Source organism: Sander vitreus, chromosome 24 (assembly GCF_031162955.1).
Source record: "Sander vitreus isolate 19-12246 chromosome 24, sanVit1, whole genome shotgun sequence".
Classification (NCBI taxonomy): domain Eukaryota; kingdom Metazoa; phylum Chordata; class Actinopteri; order Perciformes; family Percidae; genus Sander; species Sander vitreus.
In genome coordinates this window covers 4,465,690-4,489,137 of record NC_135878.1, presented here as the reverse complement: position 1 = coordinate 4,489,137, position 23,448 = coordinate 4,465,690, and the positions used below count along the sequence as shown (strand labels likewise).

Below are 23,448 nucleotides of genomic sequence, written 5' to 3'. Positions count from 1 at the left end.
CTGTGACCGCAGTGGGCGCTGTTGCACATCGTCTGCTCGTACGTGGTAGACAATGGAGGGCGAAGAAGAGCGCCTACGCAAACGGCGTAAACATTAATACATTACATCCACGGATGCAAGCTGTATGATTATTCGCGATTTGTTATTGCTTCCTAAGGAGAGAGTAAACCGCTGGTGACCATATTCCACCTCAGGCATAGTAACATATGTTTATCTGAAAGTAAATAAAATATATGAAGGTACATTTTCTCTGAAATGTTTCTAAACATGTATTTCTTTGTCACTGCATGCACAAGTTACATTTGTAATAACCTACCTACAAATATATTGTACTGTTAAGAAAAGAGAGAACTAAATATTTAATGGACCAGCACATTGGGTAAGTTGTCAGAATGTGTGACCTCACTGTAACTGCTTAATAAAGGAGTTAAACTTCAAAATATTGTTTGGGGTAGTTATTTCATCTCTTCACACTAATGTTGACACATGTTTTCTTATTTTGAGTCATCACAGAGCCAGTACCTCAGAGGTCGCAATATATGACAATTATCAGCCGTCAGAATGTGTGACCTCACTGTAACTGCTTAATTAAGGAGTCAAACTTCAAACTATTGTTTTGGGTTGTTATGTCATCCCTTCACATTACTCTGGACACATGTTTTCTTATTTTGAGTCATCACAGAGCCAGTACCTCAGAGGTCACCATATATGACATTTATCAGCCGTCAGAATGTGTCACCTGCCCTGCTGAAGTCCACTTGTAAACAGGAGTGATGAAAGCTGTTACACTCTCAGTATGTAGAGGTACTGACTCTGTAATGACTCCAATAGAAACAATTATATACTTATATACTTCAGTTTCTCCAGGATACTCTGTATTATGGCTAACACTGCTGACAACTTTTTCCAATTATCAGTGTTTTTATTGTAATCATGTACATGTGTGTTTGACTTAGGTGACGGAACTCCCTCATTGTCTGTGTTTAGCAAACAACTAACCACTCATCTTTCCTTCCTCTCTGTCTTGTCTTTTCTGCTGCAGGATGCAACAGGTCGGACTCAGTCCACTGAGATGTTACTGAGCGACAAGAATGGGTCAGAGAAGGAAATCCCGTCGGTGAGGCAAACAAAAACCACCGCAGCTACACCGACTGACGCAGCCATGCCCCGCCTGCCCTCCTAAATCTCCTCCCCAGCCTCCGCACCTCCCCTCGGTCAAATCAGAGTCACAGCAGCCCCAACAACTCCCTATAAAGTCAGCATGGCTACACCCTTCCTGTGGAAGCTGTCATCCCAGAAGCTGGGCTTCTTCCTGGTCAGCTTTGGGTTCATCTGGGGCATGATGCTGCTGCATTTCACCATCCAGCAGCGAGCCAGCCATGAAAACAGCGCTGTGCTGAGGCAGCAGATCCTGGACCTCAGCAAGCGCTACATCAAGGCCCTGGCTGAGGAGAACCAAAGTGTCATGGATGGGCCCTATGTGGGTACCATGACAGCTTACGGTGAGTAGGCCAGCTAACAAGTCGAGTTCATGTGTCCCAGATATGTCAGGCGTTTTTAATGATTTTCTTGTGAAAACACCCCTCACAAGAAAGTCATTAAAAACGCCTGACATATCTGGTAAATGTGATGTGTACAAGTTCCTTTCCCAGGATTAGCCTGCTATTAGCAAAGCAAAATGAACGTGTCAATTGATGCTGTATGAGCCATAACTTTTTTTTATTTTCATAAGATCACTACCAGACACTAAAACAACAAGAGAGGTACCCTTTGATAGAATGGGATGTAGGGCTGGTCTTTGCTCATGCTCTCTTTTTACATCTTCTTTAAATTGGAGCGACTGGTTCCACTTGTCTACCTCCTGAGTAGGCAAACTATTGCCTTTATTCAAGAAAACTTCCCTGGGAGATTTAACGCTGATACAGCTGCATCAAAGCACAATACTGCAATAGCACAGGTCCAGGAGACCCATCAATAAGTTATTCATGCCATTAATAGACCTGTATGGCTCAATGGGAGGCTTCATTAGAAACCTGAGATTGGAATTGATTGTTCTCCAATGCCCAGAGAAATAACAGGATACAGTAAAGCTCCAGGAGATTAAAATCAGCTCCCAGAGAATGGAAAGAAGAAGCTGGAGTACGCAAAGAAACAAGTGCCATACTTGCTTAACTTATTTAAAGGTACTGTACATTAGGGGTGGGCCATATCACATTGTTCACTATAATACCGTAATCATTTAAAACAAATTCATAAAGAAATGATGGCAATATTCCGACTTGTTGACATAAATACGTCATACCGCTACGCACAGCAACAACAAGCAAGACTGAAAGCCAAATTGCCACCGGCCCCACCGGTTTAACATCAATCATTGTCCTGTGTTCATGTTAATTCAAAATGGAAGAAAATCCCTGAGCTCTTCTATCATCTAAAGGTAGTTCGGTTTCAAGAGGGCAGGTGTGGAACATAGTATCCTTTGCAAAATATGCCACAAAACAATTGCTGCTAAAGGTAGCACTACCACAAATCTTTTCATCACTTAAAACACCACCCAGTGCAGAACTCTACAGTCAAGCCAGCGTCAACTTCCAAAAAGAGGGTCAAACCTAGCCCCCACGTCGTTTAGAGGTACGTGTATGTACTGGGCTTTACGGTAAGAGCATGCAAGAACTGACCTCAAAATAAAAGATACTTTCCTGTGAACTGTGTTGCAAGTTCACAGTCATTCAATAAGTGAGTCAGTCTGTCAATAATAAATAATTGCATAAATAAAAATACATAAATAAAACAAAAACAAAACTACTGCCTGCAAACTGTATTTCGGAGACAATTTGAATTTCAATTGTATGAATAATTAGTCACACTAAATAATAAAGAATACATTTCGAAAGACCAATGTGGCTTCATGACAGTACACAGTGTCATTGAGTTGAGCTTCCACAGAGCAATTTTACTTCAAAATGATGGCAGCCTAAAAACATCAAGGTATTATTTATACGCCACTATGAGGTAGCACATAACAAAACTACTGTCATCAGGCTGTACTTTCTGTTTACCTCGACAGTATTGCTTGAGTCACTTGAAGGAAATCAAACATATGGATTAATTAAGCGAGTAATTTGTAATGTGTAATTCAGTATGACCTGGTATTAATAACTTAAGATGAAGAAGGAATAGTCTGTACAGCTATAATTCCCTAGACATATGCTTTTTTCTCCAAGAAGAGAAACTATGCCTGGATATAACATTTACATATGAGGAGTTATTCTCATCATTTATCAGTCTGTAGATTTTCCCGTAACATGATCCACAGTTCCTGGGAACGGTGTCCTGTCCAGTCTGTTTTGTTCCCTTTTATGACTTTGATTGATTTTCACGGTGCTGCCGGAGCTGCAGCACAGTCTGCTGACCGCCGTCAAATATTGCATCCAAATCCATTTTATGTCCTTGATTAGATAGGGAGGCAGCAGGATACTCTGTGCTTCCTGAGCTCACTCACTTGGCCGCTGATTTGCCCTGATACAATTTGTAGACACAGAGTTTCCTCCTTAGCTACCCATAAATGAGCCATAAAATCTTTATGCATTTGAATTTAATATTGTGTCTCCTGAAAGCCCATTTGTCAAGTCAATTCTATTTATATAGCCCAATATCACAAATCACAAATTCACTTTTTTGCTCACAAAGTTTCATCTTCTTCATTACATACAGTTTTAAATATTTACTACAATCGTTTTCACTGCTGATTGATCTACTGATAATCCTCTCGGCTAAAGGAATAGTCGTTTGCTCTTAAAAGGAGGACGGAAGAATCTTCCTATAGGTCTTTAGTCCAAAAGAGAGCAGCACTATTCAATATCGAGGAGATTCCAGGAGTTGACCCGTCAGTCACCAAAAACATGTCTCTCCACCTGAAGCCTGTCTCGAGGCAGGCTGTCATACCATCTTCTTCCTCCACAGTAAAATCAATTGTGACACGGAGATGATCTTTCCTTTTCCAATGCCCCTGAAACTGAGCCGTGCAGCCGGGGCGTGACAAGCCACCTGAAAACGGTGTCATGTTACCGCACAGTTCAGCAGCTATTGTGGATTTATTTTGTGGCGTGGACACATATCACACTTGTAGTCTCTGCCTCAACCTGCTCCGTCAGAATTCAGGAGAATGAAGCTGCCCACAGCGACGACCGGGTGTGGTCTAATTGCTGGTCTAATCCTCTCCTTCCTCTTTATGATGGCAGTCACTGTGTACTCCTTTCGCTATCTGATATATTACGTTTGTAAGATATGGAGACCCCTGACAGGCTGGGTTAAAGCAGATGACAATACACAATAGGAATCACTGATGAATGCCTTGGGCTTGTGTTCCCGTATAATCACTTCTTTTTAATGCTCATGGGCTTAAGGAAAAATCCCAGATCATTGTGCATCTATATTATCTTATATGACACTATTATTAAAAGCAAAGTGAAGTTCAGTGTGTTTGCCGCTCCAGGATTTGTTTTGCAACTGTATCACCTCGCTAGGAATATTGAGACAGGCAGAAATGTGTCCCTAGGTGTGCTATTACTCATCTGGTTACCTGGCAGCAGTATTGGTATACAGGAGGACATGTCAAAGCATTATTCACAGTGCCATGGATGTTTTTCTAACATACTGGCTAATGAAGCTCGCTGATTTAAAGCCTCACATTTAATTATTGTAAAACCTGAGAACATTTTCTGCTCTCCTAACAATTTATTACACAGATACAGAACGTGCACACATCTTTTTACACAATGTGTATTCTCTTTTACGTTCTTATTTCTATCCAGACTGCTGCTTCTGCAAGTTGACATTTGCTAAGGTACGAGCTAAGATATTAAACAGGCCTTGCTGAAGAATCTCTCTGATGTACAGCCTGAAGTCAGTGGGCACAGACCTATATGCCAGGGGTAAACAGAGGGGGCATTAACTCTGGGCTCACCCCCTTTTTATAAATTATGTTCAGCCCAATCGCTGGGCAAGGCCATTGCTTCAAAGCTTTCCGTTTGGTTTCTTTCTGGTCTCACTGCGCTGCTCTCTGTGCTTCTGCTCCTCCCAGCACACAGCTCGTCCAAAATCAGACAAATGCATTTCTCTTCACATGAATCAGGCTGGTGTGCTCTGCCAGGCCTCGTTGCGCCCGTGCCAATCTCTCTGACGTGATGAAAACTGGCGTGTCAAATGCATCGCGCTAATGGAAAATGTGGCGAAGGTTTGTGATAGACAAACTGCAATTATCATCATCTGATGAAAGCACGCTTGATGCACTCTGGATCACTTCTGCACACATATAAGCCAGTGCATGATGATATAATATACTATGAGGTTGATGATTATGACAGAGCTCTTTGCTGCAGACAAATAGCATGTTGCTGGGAACATAATATCTGTTGTTATACTCTATATACCAGTTACAGCAGCTCAAAACAACTTCACATTTCTTTGCAAATGTCATCGCAATTGCTGTTGCAGTATCAGACGAATGTATGCCCTCTCCTTCTCATTACTGGTCGGCGTCCCTCCTGCCTGTTCTACCCGTAGCTGTGTCCTATGCGTATAATAATAAGATGCCCACAGAAATGCATAAACTCAAATTAAACAGCAAGGCTACTCGCAAAGTCGCTGCAGCTCCAGTTGTACATTTAAATGAGCCTTAAGCTGACTGCCTGAAATCCACATACTTGTAGTGGGAGATGAAAAATCCACATTGTAGTTGAGCAAGGTTCCCCATGTTTGTATTCACTGTGATGATAGTAAAAGAATTGGAAGCTTTTCCTTTGTCAGAATTTGGAACGTTATTGCTCAGTTAATCAGATACAGATAGATCTTCAGCTGGGAGAAGTCAGGGGCCAGTTGGAAGTAGCAATAGCTGCTAGCCCTAGCATTACTTGCCTGATGTTAACCGCTCTTTTCGATAACATCAAAAATCATTTCACTACTTCAATAATCTGATTCACATTCTTACTTGCAGATTTAAAGAAGACTCTTGCAGTGCTGCTGGATAACATCATGCTGAGGCTTGGCAAGCTAGAGTCCAAGGTGGAAAACATCTACAACGGCACAGGGGGCAACCTGACCAACGGCACCAGCACTGCCACACCCAGCGCCACAAATTCAGAAAAAGTGAACGTGGCAGGTATGTATTCCATTTTCGCTTTTGCATTTAAAAAGTCTGGAGTGTGTGCATGTCATGGTGAGGTGGTAAGGGAAGGATTTGTCTTAAGTCTTTCATAAAGGCAGACATTTCAGCCCAGAGGATTGGAGCTCAAAGAGAAAACTCACTCTCTCGCAACATCCTCTCAGAAACAGTTGGCTTCAGAAAGTCCTTATTTGAATGAACTGTGACTCATGTATGGGCAGGTTTTATACTGTTTCTTTTTCCATAGAACCCCTGTTGTTCAGGGTATGAAAGTGCACAGTAAACATATAGTAGCTAAGACCAATTAAAGAAATGAGGATAAGCTGATTGTGGCTGTTTTCTATGACCCTTGTTTCATTTAAAACAAATCCCATTGGGAAAAACATTCCCGAGGCATACAACCAACCAAACTCTGCAAGTATTGCACAGTGCACACCAGGCACTTTATAGGACCAGACCGCATCTTTGGACATAATTCAAATAAGGCCTCTGTTCACGCTGCATGACCCTTTTTATTTGTTTTCATTGATTTTCCTGCCAGCTTTCAGATGATGAATTCAGCCCAGTTGAGAGAGCGAGGTGTTGGTTTTTATTGGATCCTGGGACTTCAGCTCTCAGTTGTTTGCACAGCATTAAACCGTAAGAATGTGGAATCTGTGCTCTGAGACAAATTATGCAGAATACGATTAGGCTGATTGAGTTGTATAGAATAGATCTAATCTAAATGACAGCTGCTGCACTGCCATTTTTTTAATCAAATGTGGGCACTGCTTTTGTAACTTTTACTCTTTTAAGACCTTGAGTTGAATGGTTATAAGTTGGCCTGTTTAATGAACATAAGCATCATATGAAAGTGATTATTATCAAGACAATTGACGTCATAGACAGCACTCTGACTGTCGTGATGACTCTGATAAAAATCGGATTTCCTTGATACTGTGTTTAAATGCTTTTTCTATGAAAAGGCAAACCACTGACGCCACATCCTTTCTGCAACACGTCATCATGTCTACCTTGTTTAATCTGGGTGACTCTAGAACAGTCATTTATTCTGGGTTACTTCATCCTGACATAATATGTTTGAGATAAATGAAAGAGCTGGTGAAGTAATGAAACTGTGATTGGCATTTGTCACTACTTTCTTACATTTTATATGCCAAACGATTAACTAACATAATCAGCACATTAATCCATAATGAAAATAAATAATATTGTAAAATAAGGTTTTATTAGAATACATAAAAACAAAACAATACAAAAATCTAAAAGTTAAATTGGGAGACTCTAATTGTATAAAATCCAGTTAAAAAAGACAGATGTTGGCAGCCTAGCCTCCTGTGTCTCTGTAGGCCGTGTGTACAGGTGTTGGTTCTCTGTCTTGTCTCAGTCCGTCCATTGTGAACTTGGGAGATGAGACACTAATCTCACACCATTGTCTGGGCTGCTCTTCACTTGGGCTCCTGTGTTGTGGAGCGATAGTACCTGGACCTGTGATTCATGTCAATAAACCTGCAGTGCCATGTTCGCTTAAAACTTCCGGCAGTACCCTTGAGAGACAACATTTGGATCCTGAATGCAGGTCAAGCTGACAAAGCGGCGACTACATCTCTCTTGGCAACAAACTAAAGGGCCCAGCACTCCAGAGTCTCCATTGGAGCATGCCCCCTGTCTTGGAGTGGGTGGCAGCCAGGGCTATTGCCAACTCCTCTAGTGCTCCTCCCTGACTGGAAGGCAATTACAAAGATAAGAATCTGGACAGTGAGGGCAACACACCTGGCTTTCAGAGAGGCTTCTATCAAGATGGAGCTGAGCAGCAGCCCTGGGACTGCACTGTTTTCACCTCGATTGTATACATTTTCTTATCCAAAGACTCTGGCACGTTCTGGACCAAACCTGGATCTTTGCAGTGTTCACAGTGTATTCTTGGCTTTTACTCTGCTTTTGTAACTAATTTACCAGAAAATCTGCAAATCCATACACGTTTCTTACACATGCAAACAGGGCGAGGGAAACTCTGAGTACTGTAGAGTAGAATGCCGTGACCTTTGGTGGCTAATACCATCACACCTTTTACCTGACAAGGATGAACCTGCATTTTAACTGAGGTCTTCAATGGAATTCTGAAACATTCAAATGTTTTTTCCACCCAGGTCAAAGACACTTTTCAGCTCAGTGACTGCTCAGAAACAAATGCCGGTCAATTCACTTGAATACTAGTTGAATCAGTCGTCTCATGTGACAGAAACACACAAACGCATACAAGAGTTCACATTATCTGCACTGTTGGTGGACATAAGTAATTAGACTGTGTACTTCTTTCTCCCTTCTTCCCTATGCTAGCTCTCTGAAATCCTACATTGCGTAAATATGGTCGAGGCTATTTAGAAACAAAAACATTAACAGATGCCCCAAATGTTTAGGGACACTTCCCAAAGCCTCTGATGACCTGCATACAGTGCTGCAATTACATTTTGCACTACATCTTTTGGTTCACCATTTCATCACACACTCCACAACAGAGCTTCATACTGAGCCTCATGTTGACGTGTGATCAGTGTAGCAGCTACTGTGAGTCCAACTTTCCCTCTGCTACTACCTCCTGCTGTTGTAAACTAACAGCTGTGTATACACTGTGGAACACACCTTCTTTTTTGTGATTGGTCATCTCACAAAAATATGGCACGCTCTCATTGCTTTACAGTCACACTCCATTGTGTGTAAAAAAAAAAAAGGTGTCTGCATGCCGCATTTTTTTATTTACTGCAATGCAAGCTCTGTCTATGCTCAGGAATAGCTTCGGCCTTGTGTGCTGTTGCATTTAGCCAAGGACAAGAGGCACAGAAGCCCCTCATTGGATCAAAACAAGTCAATCTGGCCTTGGTTTTTGCGTAGCTGGAGGCAGATGGGACTTGGTCTAACAGCAGTCTGTGATGCCTTGTCTTGCCGTCTCGCTGATGTGGCTTATCAACCTCGCCAGCAGTGTTTCATCTGTGGGTCGGCCCGTGGTGTGGAAATGTAATCTCCTCCTACACACACAAACACCCAGGCGTAGGGACAGGTGTAATGAATGGTCAGGTGGGGATTTGCATCCATATAACTAGCCCTCGCTTCCCTCTTTCTCTATTTTGTTCCCTCCACGATATTTCTTCACCGCTTGTGAGTGTGTAAAGTTATCGATGTTATCAAAAAAAAAATTTCGGTACACAGAAACCTGTGCTTTCACAGTTTTGTGGCATCTTCACTGTTTTGTCTCTTTTAGCTATTGATCCGCTTGCATCTCTGTTTGCCATTCACAGTGAAAGTTGAGAGCCAAGGTTTCAGTGTTGACAAAGGAAAGGGACAAGGACAGGGTTTCTGCTGCAGATTACATGTGTCCTGGTTAGCTCATGATTTCATTGGTCCTTGCACTTTATTTCCAGTTTAAACATTCAGCTGAGGTCCTTACAGTATCTAACTTGAAAGGAGAGCGAGAAGGTTGATTTCAGTTTTACACTCAGGGACTCTTCTCCTGCAAAACCTAAAACAGTGAATTTACGAACAATCGCATACAATTACCTTTTTAATACTGAAAACATTTTGTGGGACCCTCTTAGATTTAGAGCAGACTCTGTAGTCTCTATTAGCTTTGTTCTTGGAGGCCTTGATACTTCTTCAGTGTACAGCTCAATACTAATAAAGTACACACAAACCCTCTCAGTGTAAATAAGTTGCTGCGTTGCTGTCTGCTCCCACACACTTTCAAACAAACTCGCATGAATCCTGACACTCGGCATCCTACAGTTTAAATTCCACAGCAGCATAATTGAGCAGAAATCATTAGTTTTTAGCTGTGCTGAATTATACTTTGTATTATTCTATTTTCACCTTTGTTCACTTTAACGTTTTATTACTGTAGGTTGCAGCAACACACTACTATAAATAGACACAGTTACTGAAGGAAAACGTTAATTAGAGATTGCTTATATCCATTTTTCTTTTTCTTGCAGATTATTAGCCATGGTTGATTTGACTGGGTCAGTGGCGACAAATACAATGCCTTTCCTGTGGCTGCTTCACAATCAAAGCCACCCTGTTTTTTACCAGTTGAGCGCTTTTAATTTAAAACAGCTGCAGTTGGAAATGTTACGTTTGCATTAGAGGTGGCTTGATACAGTGTAAAGAGTGAGGCTGGCTGTTAATAAGTAGATAGAATTGTGCTGAATTACATACATGCAACGTTTCCTGTAAATCCCCTGTATGTGTAAAGTGAATGGTGGACTCCACCACTAACAATAAAAACTACTATATAAAAGGTTATCACTGAATGTAAATGCATAAAAATAGGGTTTGATTTCAGGAACGCATTTTGTTAACCAGTTTGACTTTAATGTTCATGTCTAACTTGCTACAGTAATCATTGTGTATGATATGTTGCTTGATGCAGTTTGAAACCATTCAAATGCCTCCTACCAGGGTTTGTGTTGATGTAAATGAGAGTACTGTGACACAGTGAGTTCAAATCTACAGAGGTAAAAAAAAAAAAAATGAAACCTGTTTGACGCACAGTCAAATATGAGACCTGAATCTTGATGCCTCTGATGTGGAGATCTGGAGTGGAAATGTTTCTCAGCTCCACAGTCTATTCTTGCAGTCTATACGTGCTTACCTGCCTGTTTATGAGCGTGATGTGACAAAGTAGAGAGGACTGAGCCTCCCCAGACCAACAGACAACAAGCACAGACAGGCTCCTCCACGTGTGTGTGTGTGTGTGTGTGTGTGTGTGTGTGTGTGTGTGTGTGTGTGTGTGTGTGTGTGTGTGTGTGTGTGTGTGTGTGTGTGTGTGTGTGTGTGTGTGTGTGTGTGTGTGTGTGTTCCATTGCAGAAAAGCAAAGTGTGAAAATGTGCCTGTATCTAGTGTTGTGCTATTGCAGAGCCTTAGAGATCCCTCCCATATGGAGTGCATTAGATCTACTTATAGCAGTGTTGTAAACAAAACTGCAAGAAAAGTGCAGACAGCTTTGCTTTCATTAAGTTTTCTGCCTGACACTGTGTAGAGCCTGGGAATACTTCCTGAGGCATTGCTGACAGGGCTTGTGGGATTGGCACACATTTAGCTTGAAGTATGTAATTAGGGGTGTGCAAAAAAATTGATTCATAGACTAATTGCGATTCAAGCTCTACCGATTCAAAATCGCAAAATTGTATGTCTGCTGCAATCACATGGGAAAAGTAACTACATTTACATACTGTGAATCGTTTTTCTTTTCTTTTTATCGAGAATCGTTTTTTAATCGAATCGTGCCATTTTCTGAATCGTGCACCCCTATATGTAATACTTCCACTTAAAATCACACTCGTTCCACATCTTCTCGAGGTAAAATGTCAAACATTCCCTCAAACCCCCAGAATGTTGGCACAAGATATGAGGTATACAACATATTTTAAATGTAACTCCATAGCCATGTAAGGCGCTGTTGTTTATCTTAGAGATGATCTGAGAATCTCTAGAATTTCTTGCAGCACTCTGCTTCTTCTTTATACAGTTCATACCAGAAATAGCAGTGTGATTAGAGCCACTGTTAAGACACTGAGCGGATTCATTTGGATTTAAGGCATTTTAGTGGTTACTGAGGAAGGAATGTACAATCAAGTTCAATTGTTGAATGTCTTGAACTAGGTTTAAGTGTTTTTCTGTGCATTTTTAATATAGTTATTTCAGTTTATTGCTTATTTTATTTTAATGTTTGAAAATCTAAAAATGTAGTTCATGTAATTGGTGCCTCGATTTTTTTTACATGGGGAAACCAAAAATGTACATTTTTAAAAGATGGAAAGGAATACGTCTTGCTATTTAATATCATTTTACAATGTTGTGCAATGACAGTTAAGGAATTCTTTTATCTTGCAGTAAAATAATACATCAACAAAGTCATTGTTTTTTTCAAGTAATTTCTTTCCCTAGAATTAATTATTCAATAGCTATAATGTTCAAAGTCCACAGGTTGTAGTCTGTAAAAAGTGACACTGGCCCTTCTGTCTTTTAAAAGGGAGTGATTTTTGAAGGTGTCTGTCGATCATTGGTCTAAACTCCTCAGTTCTTCCATTGTGTGAAATAACGATTATCACAATTGATACTGCAGTGTTTCTTCACTGAAACAAAGGGTTAGAGCTAGCTGCAGCATAACAACAATTAAATGAAAGCTTTTTGCTAATCCTCTGTAAATCAATTTGAATCAGTCAAATCAGAAGTGAGTTGAAGCCCATGCCTTGAGGAGGTAGGGGAGGGCTGGGAGAAACATCTAGGTCTAACACACCATTGGCTGGGACACATGCACCCCACTTTTTCAGAGACTCTATCTGTCTTTTGTTTTCCCTCCCTCCTTTAGTTTGATTCAGTGGCTGTTTTGCGGGGACTCCGCTGATCATTAAAGCTATGGTCGGGAAGCCCAGCATTTGAATCCACAGTGTTGCCAAAGCAAAGGAAATAAGAAAATATGCTATTTTCTGCATCTCTGCCTACTGTATGGCTCGGCTTCTCTTTGTATGCTGCACTCCATTTCCCTCTGGATCCTATAGTCTCCATTGTCTCCTCTTCCTTTGTGCCAGCATTGTTATTGTGCTGATTAAAGCCACAGCCCCGGCCCTGTATATTCTGCATTGCCGCCTCCTACCAAATATCAGCCGTTTTCCCCAGGCTTTTTTTTGGAATCCACATGCAACACACTGTGCATATAGTATACACAAACATCCTCCAACTGCATCTTACTTTCATTCAGCTTATTTTTCTTCAGGCAAGAGTAGCAGGATCCACATCTGAGGATAGAGCAGCAGATGCAGGCACACTTGAACTGAGAGTAGAGATGCAAAGATGCACTTGCACACAGTGACTCACAAGTTTAAAATCTAACATACACATACATGTTCATAGATGTATTCTAAGTTCCCATGCATTCACACTTTACATGGAGCTAAAAATTGAAATTGACATAATTGTTTTGGTTATATATATATATATGTATATGTATGTATGTATGTATGGCAGGTTACTGAAGTTTTCTTTCAGAGGAAATGGAACATTTCCGCGAAACCTGTATGTAGCTGTTTTTAGTTTAGAGACAATGTCGACAATTCTCGGTTTCATTTAAAGTCCTTCTCATCACAACAACAACAACAACCTAAAGCCGTAGATTTCCACCATTTGTCCAAATCAACAGTGGAAAGATAGTCATAGCTATGCAATGGTGGGAGCTACTCAAGGTTTTCTGGCTGCCTTTTGTCCTTGCGCCGCTCTTGGTGCAAAATCTGAATCTTCCTCTTGGATATTTTTGGAGAGAACAGTGGGCCGATCAGATTGCCCGAGCACAAAAGAGGGACTGATTATAGCCAGACGCTGTGCTCTTTGCAGCAGAGGAAGGGAGAGAAAGGAAACTCGACGTGGGCTGGAGAGCGGGGGAATGGGGGAAATTTGGATTTGTTTTTTTGCCTGAAGGACTTCACTGTGGAACACTTGTGTAGACCAGAGACAGTGCGGGGCATGTGTTTTGACCAACCTCAAACACGTGCCCCTCGCACTGGGAAGCCCCTCTGGTGTGTGTTACCCTGCTGTGTGCCTTCAGGTGGCAGGGCCTAGACAAGTGGTTTGGAGTTTTCATCTGACATGTACAGTAAAACCTCACAACACACACACTCATGTAGTATAAGAGAAACAGTTGGGCTGGAATAGTGCCTGTATTGTTTGTTCATTTTGGCTGAGTTTACATTTGACCATGTGTCATTTTCCAATACAATTTCCTCTTCTTTTCATGAGCTATTTTTATGTTCTTCACCTCTACTCCCCTCAGATGAGCTGATAAAAGTTACAAGGAAGTTATTGAGAATGTGTTTCTAAAGGGCATGGGGTAAACCTAAACTATCTCTGCACCTGGGGTCTGTATGACAAAGTGAGAATAGTTGGTCTTAACTATCGTATCGTATCTGTGGGATAAACTCAGTTTCCGGCTATAACCTGCTCCGGAGCAGGTTCAGTTCAGAGCAGAGGGTTTCAAACTGTGAGGTTTAGAAATCATAGAAATAAGACGCTCCGTATAACTCCAGAACTTGCCTTAGAATCATCAGGTTTTTAGGTTTTCTTCAGGATCAACAGTGATAGTTCACTGTACATCCATGGATACACTGCAAACAGGACGTTTTGTTAGCGAACTCTGCAAACTTTTAATGCTGCCAAAACAAATATAGGCTAAATAAAACTGGCTTAAGTTGCAGCCCATGGCATAACTCACTGACTACATGGTGGCACACTTCCTGTTTACAGCCTCCCTGTAGTCAGGGCCGGCGATTACTATAGGCGAACTAGGCGATTGCCTAAAGCGTAAAATGTGTTGGGGACGCCGTGTCGCCCTTAGATCTACTTCTCATTAATAGTAGAATTAGAATGACATGCGAAATAAAACATGTTTATTAAACATGATCATCATAGGGCGCCCCCTCAGCCACACGGAGCTCTGAAGCAGACCTGTGCGTCGCTTAGCGTCCACTCTCGCTGTAAAAATAGAGACGAGCAGCGGCACAGACCACGGAGCTGCTGCAGCTTGCCTTCCATGGTCTGTGCAGCTTCAGGTTTATAAAGGACGCGCTCTGCTGTGGGCATGCTGCGGTAGATGTGTCCCGTTTGTGCTCTGTGTATTTCTGCAGTAGGTCTAGTTTCGGTTTTCCACCTCCGATGTAGAGCAGCGTTCAGCCACTTCCCTAAACTTTGTCTCATTCAGAGACCAGAGTCTCAAACGGGGCTCAGTGTCTGTCAGACGGTCTGAGATCGACCATATCAGCAGAGCAATCACGTAATGCACAGCAGACTGTGGTGCAGGTGGATTATTTTCTGAAATATTGTGATTTCATTCTTGTAATAGCCTATTATCACTTTATTTTTCACCAAATATCACGACTCCTCCAAATCACAGAGAGCACAGATGAGATATATTTTGTGCACAAAGTTTTGAACATGAGTAGAAATATTGCTCAAACACATCTGAAATATTACAGTCCAGGGGTTTATTAATTCTTTAAAATGAATTCATGTAGCCTATCACTGAGGTGAATAATTGTCATATGCACATTAATTCTCCAACAAAAGACGCAAAAGAGGAGGAAGGAGTAAATGATGCTAGGCTACATGTGTGGTGACTCAGATATAATTAGAAAAGTTGATCCAAAGGAGAATAAATAGATGAAAGCAATACAGATTTCCTGAGAGCCTTACTGCGTTATATTCCATTATGTTTTATATTTGGATTGTAATCTATGTTTCCCTTTACATAAAGATATTTCCAGCATAAATTGATTCAGAAAAATGTAGAAATAGGTGCATAACAATTCACCTGAATGCAGGAAATGAAGTGTTTAATGTTCAAAATGTTCAGGGGGAGAACCCCCAGATCCCCCCATCATAAGTCACCATGCACACAAATCTGGAAACAAAACACTGGCCTTTGGGTTGCCAGACCAGTTATGATTAGACCAAATGTTGATGCCATCTAACTTACATGCAAGTAAAATGTACATACATTGGTACTCTATCGCTGACACAGCACTGTGGAGATCTGGCACTGCGAGACTGGGGGGCGCAAAACTCAATCTCGCCTAGGGCAACCAAAGGGCTAGAGCTGGCCCTGCCTGTAGTTATAAAATATTACTAATGGGTACAGTAATTAAAACTGTGTGTTCCCTTCTGCTTTGTTAGCAGGAACAAACTTACTTTTAACTGCTTGTATTCAGACTATTTATGTAATAAAAAGCACCAAAATGTCACTATGGAAAATAATACTGAATATGTTCACATGAATTTGCGCATGGCAGGATAGGAAAATCACAGCTTTGTGATACCAGTTATGCAGGATTGCCAGTGTTGGACTTGTTAAGACGGTTCAACCCAAGAGACTCAGAATTAGTATAACTTTCTTTGTGATACAGGCCTAACTTCTCTCCACCTGCACAGCTGTTGATGCTCTGTATTAAGCCAGCCTGCCTACTGTCTAATTGATGAGCTGCTGCAGAGATTCACACAGAAACTAAACACACACAAACTCACACACTGATGCTTCTGCTTCTTCTTACAAAGTGCATCTAAAATTAGTGCTTCTAAGCCAGTGGATCAGAGGACACAGATATGAGGAAAGCTGCACTTTTCGCCCCTTTTTATTTATATTTTTCAAGCTTTCAACTCCACAGAATCACCATGTTGACACTTAACACACTATTTACTTTAAAACCACGTTAGTTCATTGCTGAGGTGTCTTTAGAAAACCGTAACTGTAGAGTACTTACGTAATTGTCACAAAACTCTCATAACCTTTCTCTTATATGCCTGCCAATAGATTTAGTTAGTGTCATACCTTTTCGGTGTCCACTAACCAAACTGTGTCATTGAAGCTGGGCCTTGGCAGATTTCCTGTTATTTGAGGGAATGTTTTTAGTTAAGTGTGCCTGAGAACGAAATCAATGAGAGTGAGAGAGATGAGGAAAAAGAGAGCGAGAGAAGTACACAAGAGAAAGAATAACATAAACCAGATGTCCTCAATCCAATTCTGGAGTTGTCAAATTTCACATTACCTCATAGACTTGGACATAGACACTCAGGGAGGGACAGGGAAAATAACCTAGTGTAATATCACTTATTGTTCAGCAATGATACTATATTTAAGGGCTATCGGATGGCCAACACTGCGTGCTAGGAACTGGCTAATGGTGACCTCAGTGCTGCGAGAAGCCCTTTGAATGATCTCATCTGTTTTTCTCTGTACATTACATTTCAGAACACTTCTTAATGCGTCTTTTTACCTCATTATTTTTTACTTTAATATTCCTCTATATCATTTTACCTTGTGGTATCCTGGTTTTATCTGTTACAAATTAACTGCTCATGTTTACCTTTATTTGACTGTCAAAGAACTTTGCTTGAACTGCTGTTAGAATATTATTTAAAGAAGGTTTGGCATTGTAACTTTACTATTTGTGTCCCTCTGCCTTGGTTTCTTCGTTACTGTTTGCACAACAGAGGTGTAGTTTGGTGCTTGGCTCATCGCCCCACATCATCGCTTCAGCGTGTCAGTCAAACCTCTCGTCACCCTATTCATTGCCACACTGCATGTCTGACAGCAAATATCTAGCTGCTTCAGTGTGCCCACGCCTCCCTGTGAATTTTCCTGGTCGGTAAAAGATTTGCTAAAGCTCCATGACGCTCTGCCAGGATGTGTTACTTAAACCACATTCACCTCAGATTTAATGCATAGCAGCTAGTGATTGGACTGTGTCTAGTGAAATAGACATAAATGGATATGAAGTGGAAAAGGCAGGTAAAGGGTTTGGCTGGATTGATATCCACCCTTGTTGAGATGAACGACAAGGAATGGGCTCCCTTTGAAACAACACTACCTCTGCTATGTTTGATTATGAAGGGGGCTATATTTAGCTGCTCCTTGGCAGCAGCTTCTTCTGCTTGATTAAAGCTAGGAGAAGATTTGCCTGGTGGCTTTGGCGCGCGCTGGCTGACTGGCTGAACGACAGAATGAATGACAGGCTGCCTGGTTGGTTGGTTGTTTGGCAGACTGACTGGATGACTGGGCCTCTGAAAGATGAGATAACAGGAACTCACTCTGCACTGTTGGCTCTTGAATGCTGCGCAAGACAGCCACTTTACCAAACAACAAATCACAAATCAGGTTTCTTAAGGTGGCACTTTCAGTTTTGGAAATCAAGGACACAAAGGCAATATAAAAAAAAAGGATGAAAAAAGCAACAAGAAGGGACACAAGTCAAGGACACAAGTATGATACACGCTTGAAATCTAAGCCTCTCTAAGCCAAGTGCTTTATCATTGGGCATCTACGATACAGAGTCAATCTGATACCTATATTTACTTAAATGATTAAATATGTATCTGACACATTAAACTGAAACAATGCAAACACAACAAACAGCTGTAGCTCTTGGAAACAAAGCCTTTACTGTGTGTTGTGTTCATCTTGTGACCGACTGACTCCACCAGGAATGGCTCACTGGCCTCACACCTCTTTCCTCTTTGAACTACATAGGATTAAAATCACATTTATCACAAAGAGTGTTTGGTCTGGTACTAAGTATTAGTTGGCTTATTACAGCTTTTTGCTGAGAGCTGGATCCATTCGGCTAAACTTGGCTAATGGGGTTAACTAATTTCCCTTTATTGTGGACAGTAATAGAAACCAAGCAGTGTTGACGTCCAATATACTTGTCATCTGTTTGATAAAAATCAAAGGAGTGGGAGTACTGCCACGTTCCTGCAATTTCCTCTTTCCGGGAATGATCATACGGGAATATTCAAAGATTTATAGACACAATTGATTGTTACCTCAGACACTTAGTATAATACACAGCATATTGAAGTGTTTGAGCCAGGATTGTCTGGAACGGGGTCCAATGAGCCCATTAGGGGAGTACAGATTTGTCCAAGGAGGGCAAAACACAATACTGTGAAAACTGTACACCTGTTAAGTGCAATCTTACTTATTATTATTCTCAGAATAAATCACTACATTCAAAAGTATATTTAGTGGTGACTATGGTGGTGACTATGTTGCAATGTAATTGTCTGCGTAATGTAGACAATGTTCTGTTGTTTTTGTCAGATTGGACAGATAGTCTAGCTAGCTGTCTGGCATTACCCTGCAGAGATCTGAGAAAAGGTTAACCATAGTCCTCATAAATCCATCGGAGTTTAAAATGCCAACTCAAAGAAAGTTCAAGGCAACAGATATCCAGCTTAAATGAGTGAAATTGGCGGAATTTCCGAAGGCAACCGACCAATCCCGGATGTGGAACGTCGTGGATACAGACTAGCTAACTCATGAAAAAAACACGTTAATTGATTACAGATGATAAAATCTAAACATGACAAGCTTGCAAGCAGCCTTGATCCTGTCCTAGATTTTATTGATGCAGAGGCCATGTTCAAGGGCTCATACAGACGCTAATACAACCACACATAGACTCAATATCCCCCCTTCTCCTTCCCTAGATGGTGACTAAAGGAGTGAATAGGAACTCATGCCCATGGCTTTCCATCTAACCTGTGATGTTTTTAGTTGTAGTACTGTACATACTGTGTGGCATGTCATCACCTCTCTTTTATCCCTCATTCTTTGTGATATACACAGCTGAGGGAGCGAGCCAGAGAGTGTCAGCGAAACATGTTTCTCACACTAATGTAGGCGATAGAGCAGCACTGAAAGAGGGAGAGAAAGAACAAAGTTTCGCAAGAATATCTGTTTACTGCAGCAACTTCTCGGTGTAAATAAACTGAATCAACGATGAACATGATGTGGGTGCCTCTGCTCCACGACTGAAGATTGACCCAGTGCTGGGGCCGCTGATTAGCTTCATACACAAATCTCCATAAACACACACATCCTTCTCCGAAAACACCACCCACAAACTCATAATATCAGTCTGCTGTTGGCTTCCAAGCTTTTATCTATTCACCGCAGTCTATCATAATGCATTATTTATACTCTGGCTGTATAGGTCAGTGGCGATGATGTGTACGTCTCTAAATGGGGATATCAAAAAAGTGATTATATAGGAGGGAAGCCTGCGTGAATGTTAATCCTACGGTGATATTGTCTTCCTGGGATATTAAGAGCAATGCAGGAAAAATATCAGAGTGATTCCCTCCCCCACTGCAGTTGCATTCATTTTGTTTATTGCAGAAAGCAAACAGTTGTCAAACAAATGTCTTAAATGCCTCTCGACCGGTTTGACTGGCCCCGCTCTCAGCTCTTAGTGGTTTCTGTTGTGGAGTTGAGATTGCTAAGGCAAAGGTGACCCTGTTGGCTGAGAGTCATCCCTGACCACAGAGTAATGGGCAGTCTCCAGCTGTCATTCTAAGATGCAACTGGTCTGAAGTGCTGGGAATGTACCACAGACTGTAATCTCTATAAACGGATATCTGCCTATGAATGCAGAATCTGCAGGCAGCGTGACAGGTTTTTGGTATCAGAAGTGTTTTATAGTCTGACGATGATTTAGCTTTTTATTAGCTTATTTTTTTATTGTTAAGAAGAAGAATTTATCTGCATGTATCATGCGCAACCCACATACTCGGCGCTACTGCTCATCCCACAAATGCCTGTTCCTTACAAATGGGGCACCCTTTGAAAGGGAACTAAACAGACTTTCCAACGGTATAAGATTTATTGCCGAAAAGCATTGTTACCACAGAGAAATAATCTACCAAACACAAATTTCCTTACTTTTTGTGCTAAGTTTAGAGATATATGTTGTGTGTATATATACAACAAATAAAATGTACGACATCCGTACAGTCTTATCACATTACGCCACGCTGTGAATTGAATTCAAAGTAAATATAGAAGTTGTCATGAACACTGTTCTGCTCCTCTGACAGAGATCATAAAATACAGCGTATGACAAAACAATGAACAGCTGATGCAGTTGTTCCGCATGTCATATTTAATTGATGTTGCTTTTAAACGACTGCTCCGAGGCAAAGATGTCTCATGTTTGTTTCATGCTTGTTGCCTCGACTCCTCTCTCCTCAAGTCTCTTCCTCGACAGGGGGAGAGGGAGAGGGAGAGGGAGAGAGAGGGAGAGAGAGGGAGAGAGAGGGAGAGAGAGGGAGAGAGAGAGGGAGAGAGAGGGAGAGAGAGAGGGAGAGAGAGAGAGAGAGAGAGGGAGAGAGAGAGAGAGAGAGAGAGAGAGAGAGAGAGAGAGACTGTTGGGCCACAACCCAAACTAGCAGTGTTGTTCTTTGTAACACTAGATTTGGTTTAACAAACACGTTAGCAAAGCAACCTAGTACTAAAAATAAGCACAGCAAAAATGTCATACAGTTTGGACCACCGTGTTTAACGATATATCTTTAAAATGACAACAAAAATAAACAGGTTTGCCTCTGAAGGGAAAAGTATTGTGAACTGCAGACTAGAAGTGTGTTTAACTTTCAAAGTTTACATCTGCATTATCTCCAGTGTGAGGATCATACATCCTGCTAAAGCTACAGACAGTGACTGACTTGACCTTATTGATTTTCTCTCTCCTTCCCTCCCTCTCTCTTCCTCCAGACCTCCTAAACGGAGCCCAGGAGAGGTGCGATCTGCCACCTTTGGAGGGTTTCCCTCACTGCGAGGACAAGGTTAAGGTAAATAACACATCACACAGAAGGACTTTCCACCCCACTCCCTGTGTCTGTTTATATGTCTATGAATAGGTCATTTTGAAATCAGTTCAAGAAATAGGTAGCAAGAAAATGAGAGCACCAGCTACAGAAATTTCAACTACATAAACAGAAAAGATGGCATCAAATTCCCACACTTTGTTGACTGACAAAAGCTCTTTTGGGAAGAGCAGAGCAAGAACACCACAAGTATAAACAATGATCTAATTTTATTACCTCCAACAGTCCATGTGCGGGAATATTACACTTCAGACTTAATTTCACTTTTTAGAGGCAATGAGGCAGAGCGAGCCCACACACTGACACAGGTGCCTACACACAAATAACAATTTTGTGTGTGTGTGTGTGTGTGTGTGTGTGTTGGTTTCCCTGGAGCTGATAGGGCCCTATCATACACACCATCTGCTCCACCAGTCCCAATCCTCCACCGATACTGTTAGCATGTCCAACTGGGCACCAGGCGATTCCAAATCCTGCTGTAAACACACACGCACGCACGCAAACACACTCATGTACACATACATTGTACACAATGCTTTGCAGCATTTCAGAAATTCACTGAACTGTTATTCCACAGCAGTTTTACAACAGTATCAGGACACAGTTAGTAACATCTGACAAATCCATTTTTGACCACTTTACAGAGCCCTTAGGTTGCCTTTTAAACAAATATAGTACAATCTTCATGCCTCCCTTCACAATCCGTGCAACTCTGATCCAAGCCCATCTGCCAGGGCTCCCCTCTGTGAACAGATTTCAAAACTTGATTTTATATCACCCTGTGTGCTGCTCCCTTAGGTTACTGTTAGTCAGCATGCATGATGTACTCCAGCCTATGAACTAAGCAGGATAGCTGTCAGTCCACATCTTGGCTCAACAGCCCTTCCACTTTGCATGTATCCCAGCATGTCATTCACAACAATGCCAAAATAACTGCCTTCTAAGGATCAAATCAGGAGAGGGGGGGGGAGACACTGCAGCACCTTCTACCTCTGTCCTTTAGTGTTTTAGTATTATTTATTTTTGAAAAAAGCATGTTCTTCCATCTTTGTCAAAACTGCCATTTTCACATTGATTTATTTTCCACACATTCACACATGAGAGCTACCCCAGATCAACCTCCCTCTTTTCCTGTTGGCAGCTGAGCAGTTCCGCTGGATGACTTGCACATGTATGTCATGAAAGGGAAATAGTGTCTCTTTTATTTTCAAACCCCAGATTTTCCATGTGATTCCTGGGATTGAAGCCAGTGACGTTTAGGTCTCAATCCTGCTTCTCTAACCTCAGAGCCTTAAAAGACAGCCTAGACTATTTCCATGAGGATAGTGAAAACTAGCAGCTGGTGCTATAGATTTTGCAACTGTGCATTATGTATTCTATGAGCATCACAACCTGCCCACACACTACAGTCACTGGTAAACATCAACCTGACTTTTTTGTATCCATCTAAAGAGCTTTATTATTAGAATGAAAAAAGCTCCCTAGACAGCCGTTTGGCCGTCAATGTGAATGGCACAAAAGGGTTTCTTAATAGTCGCTGATAAAATACATTTGACTGCTATTAGCTCGCATAGGGCTCATATATTTTACAGATATTAAAGTAGTCGGTGGAGGGGATGATTTGGATGATGGAGAATGCATGTGGGTTTCAGATTTAATCCTTCCCTTTCCTCCTCTTCCTCAGTGGATGAAGGAGATGTGGCGCTCAGACTCCTGCTATGGCAACTACGGCGTGGATGGATCCACATGCTCCTTCTTCATCTACCTCAGCGAGGTGAGCCGTGTGTGTGTGTGTGTGTGTGTGTGTTTAATGAAGGTGTCTAAATACTAAAGTGTCTGCGTTTCTCACATTTTTTTCTCCCACTGAGCTGGGAACATTTTTGACTGATCACAGCATCAAGACGCACCTTGTACATAGAAGAACATGGACTGCATACATGTGTGTAGTAGTAACATGCTTGTATTGTGCATGTGACCATTACATTATTAAATTGGTCTAGCTATATCAATATATGGACTTTTCAGATTGTTTTTGTTGACCTAATGCAAGAGAGGAATGGTAAAAGAAGATCAGTCACCT

The 23,448-nt window shown here is 41.5% G+C and overlaps 1 protein-coding gene across 1 annotated transcript in view; it reads left to right on the top strand.

Moving 5' to 3' along the window:
* Positions 1–23,448, top strand: part of mgat5 (alpha-1,6-mannosylglycoprotein 6-beta-N-acetylglucosaminyltransferase) — an 82,239-nt gene that overhangs the window by 15,538 nt on the left and 43,253 nt on the right. The window contains exons 2-5 of the mRNA XM_078244092.1: positions 1,043–1,502; positions 5,996–6,160; positions 21,256–21,332; positions 23,053–23,142. Coding sequence (XP_078100218.1) covers positions 1,262–1,502; positions 5,996–6,160; positions 21,256–21,332; positions 23,053–23,142 — 573 coding nt within the window. The 5' untranslated portion in view covers positions 1,043–1,261. The remainder of the gene's footprint in view (positions 1–1,042; positions 1,503–5,995; positions 6,161–21,255; positions 21,333–23,052; positions 23,143–23,448) is intronic.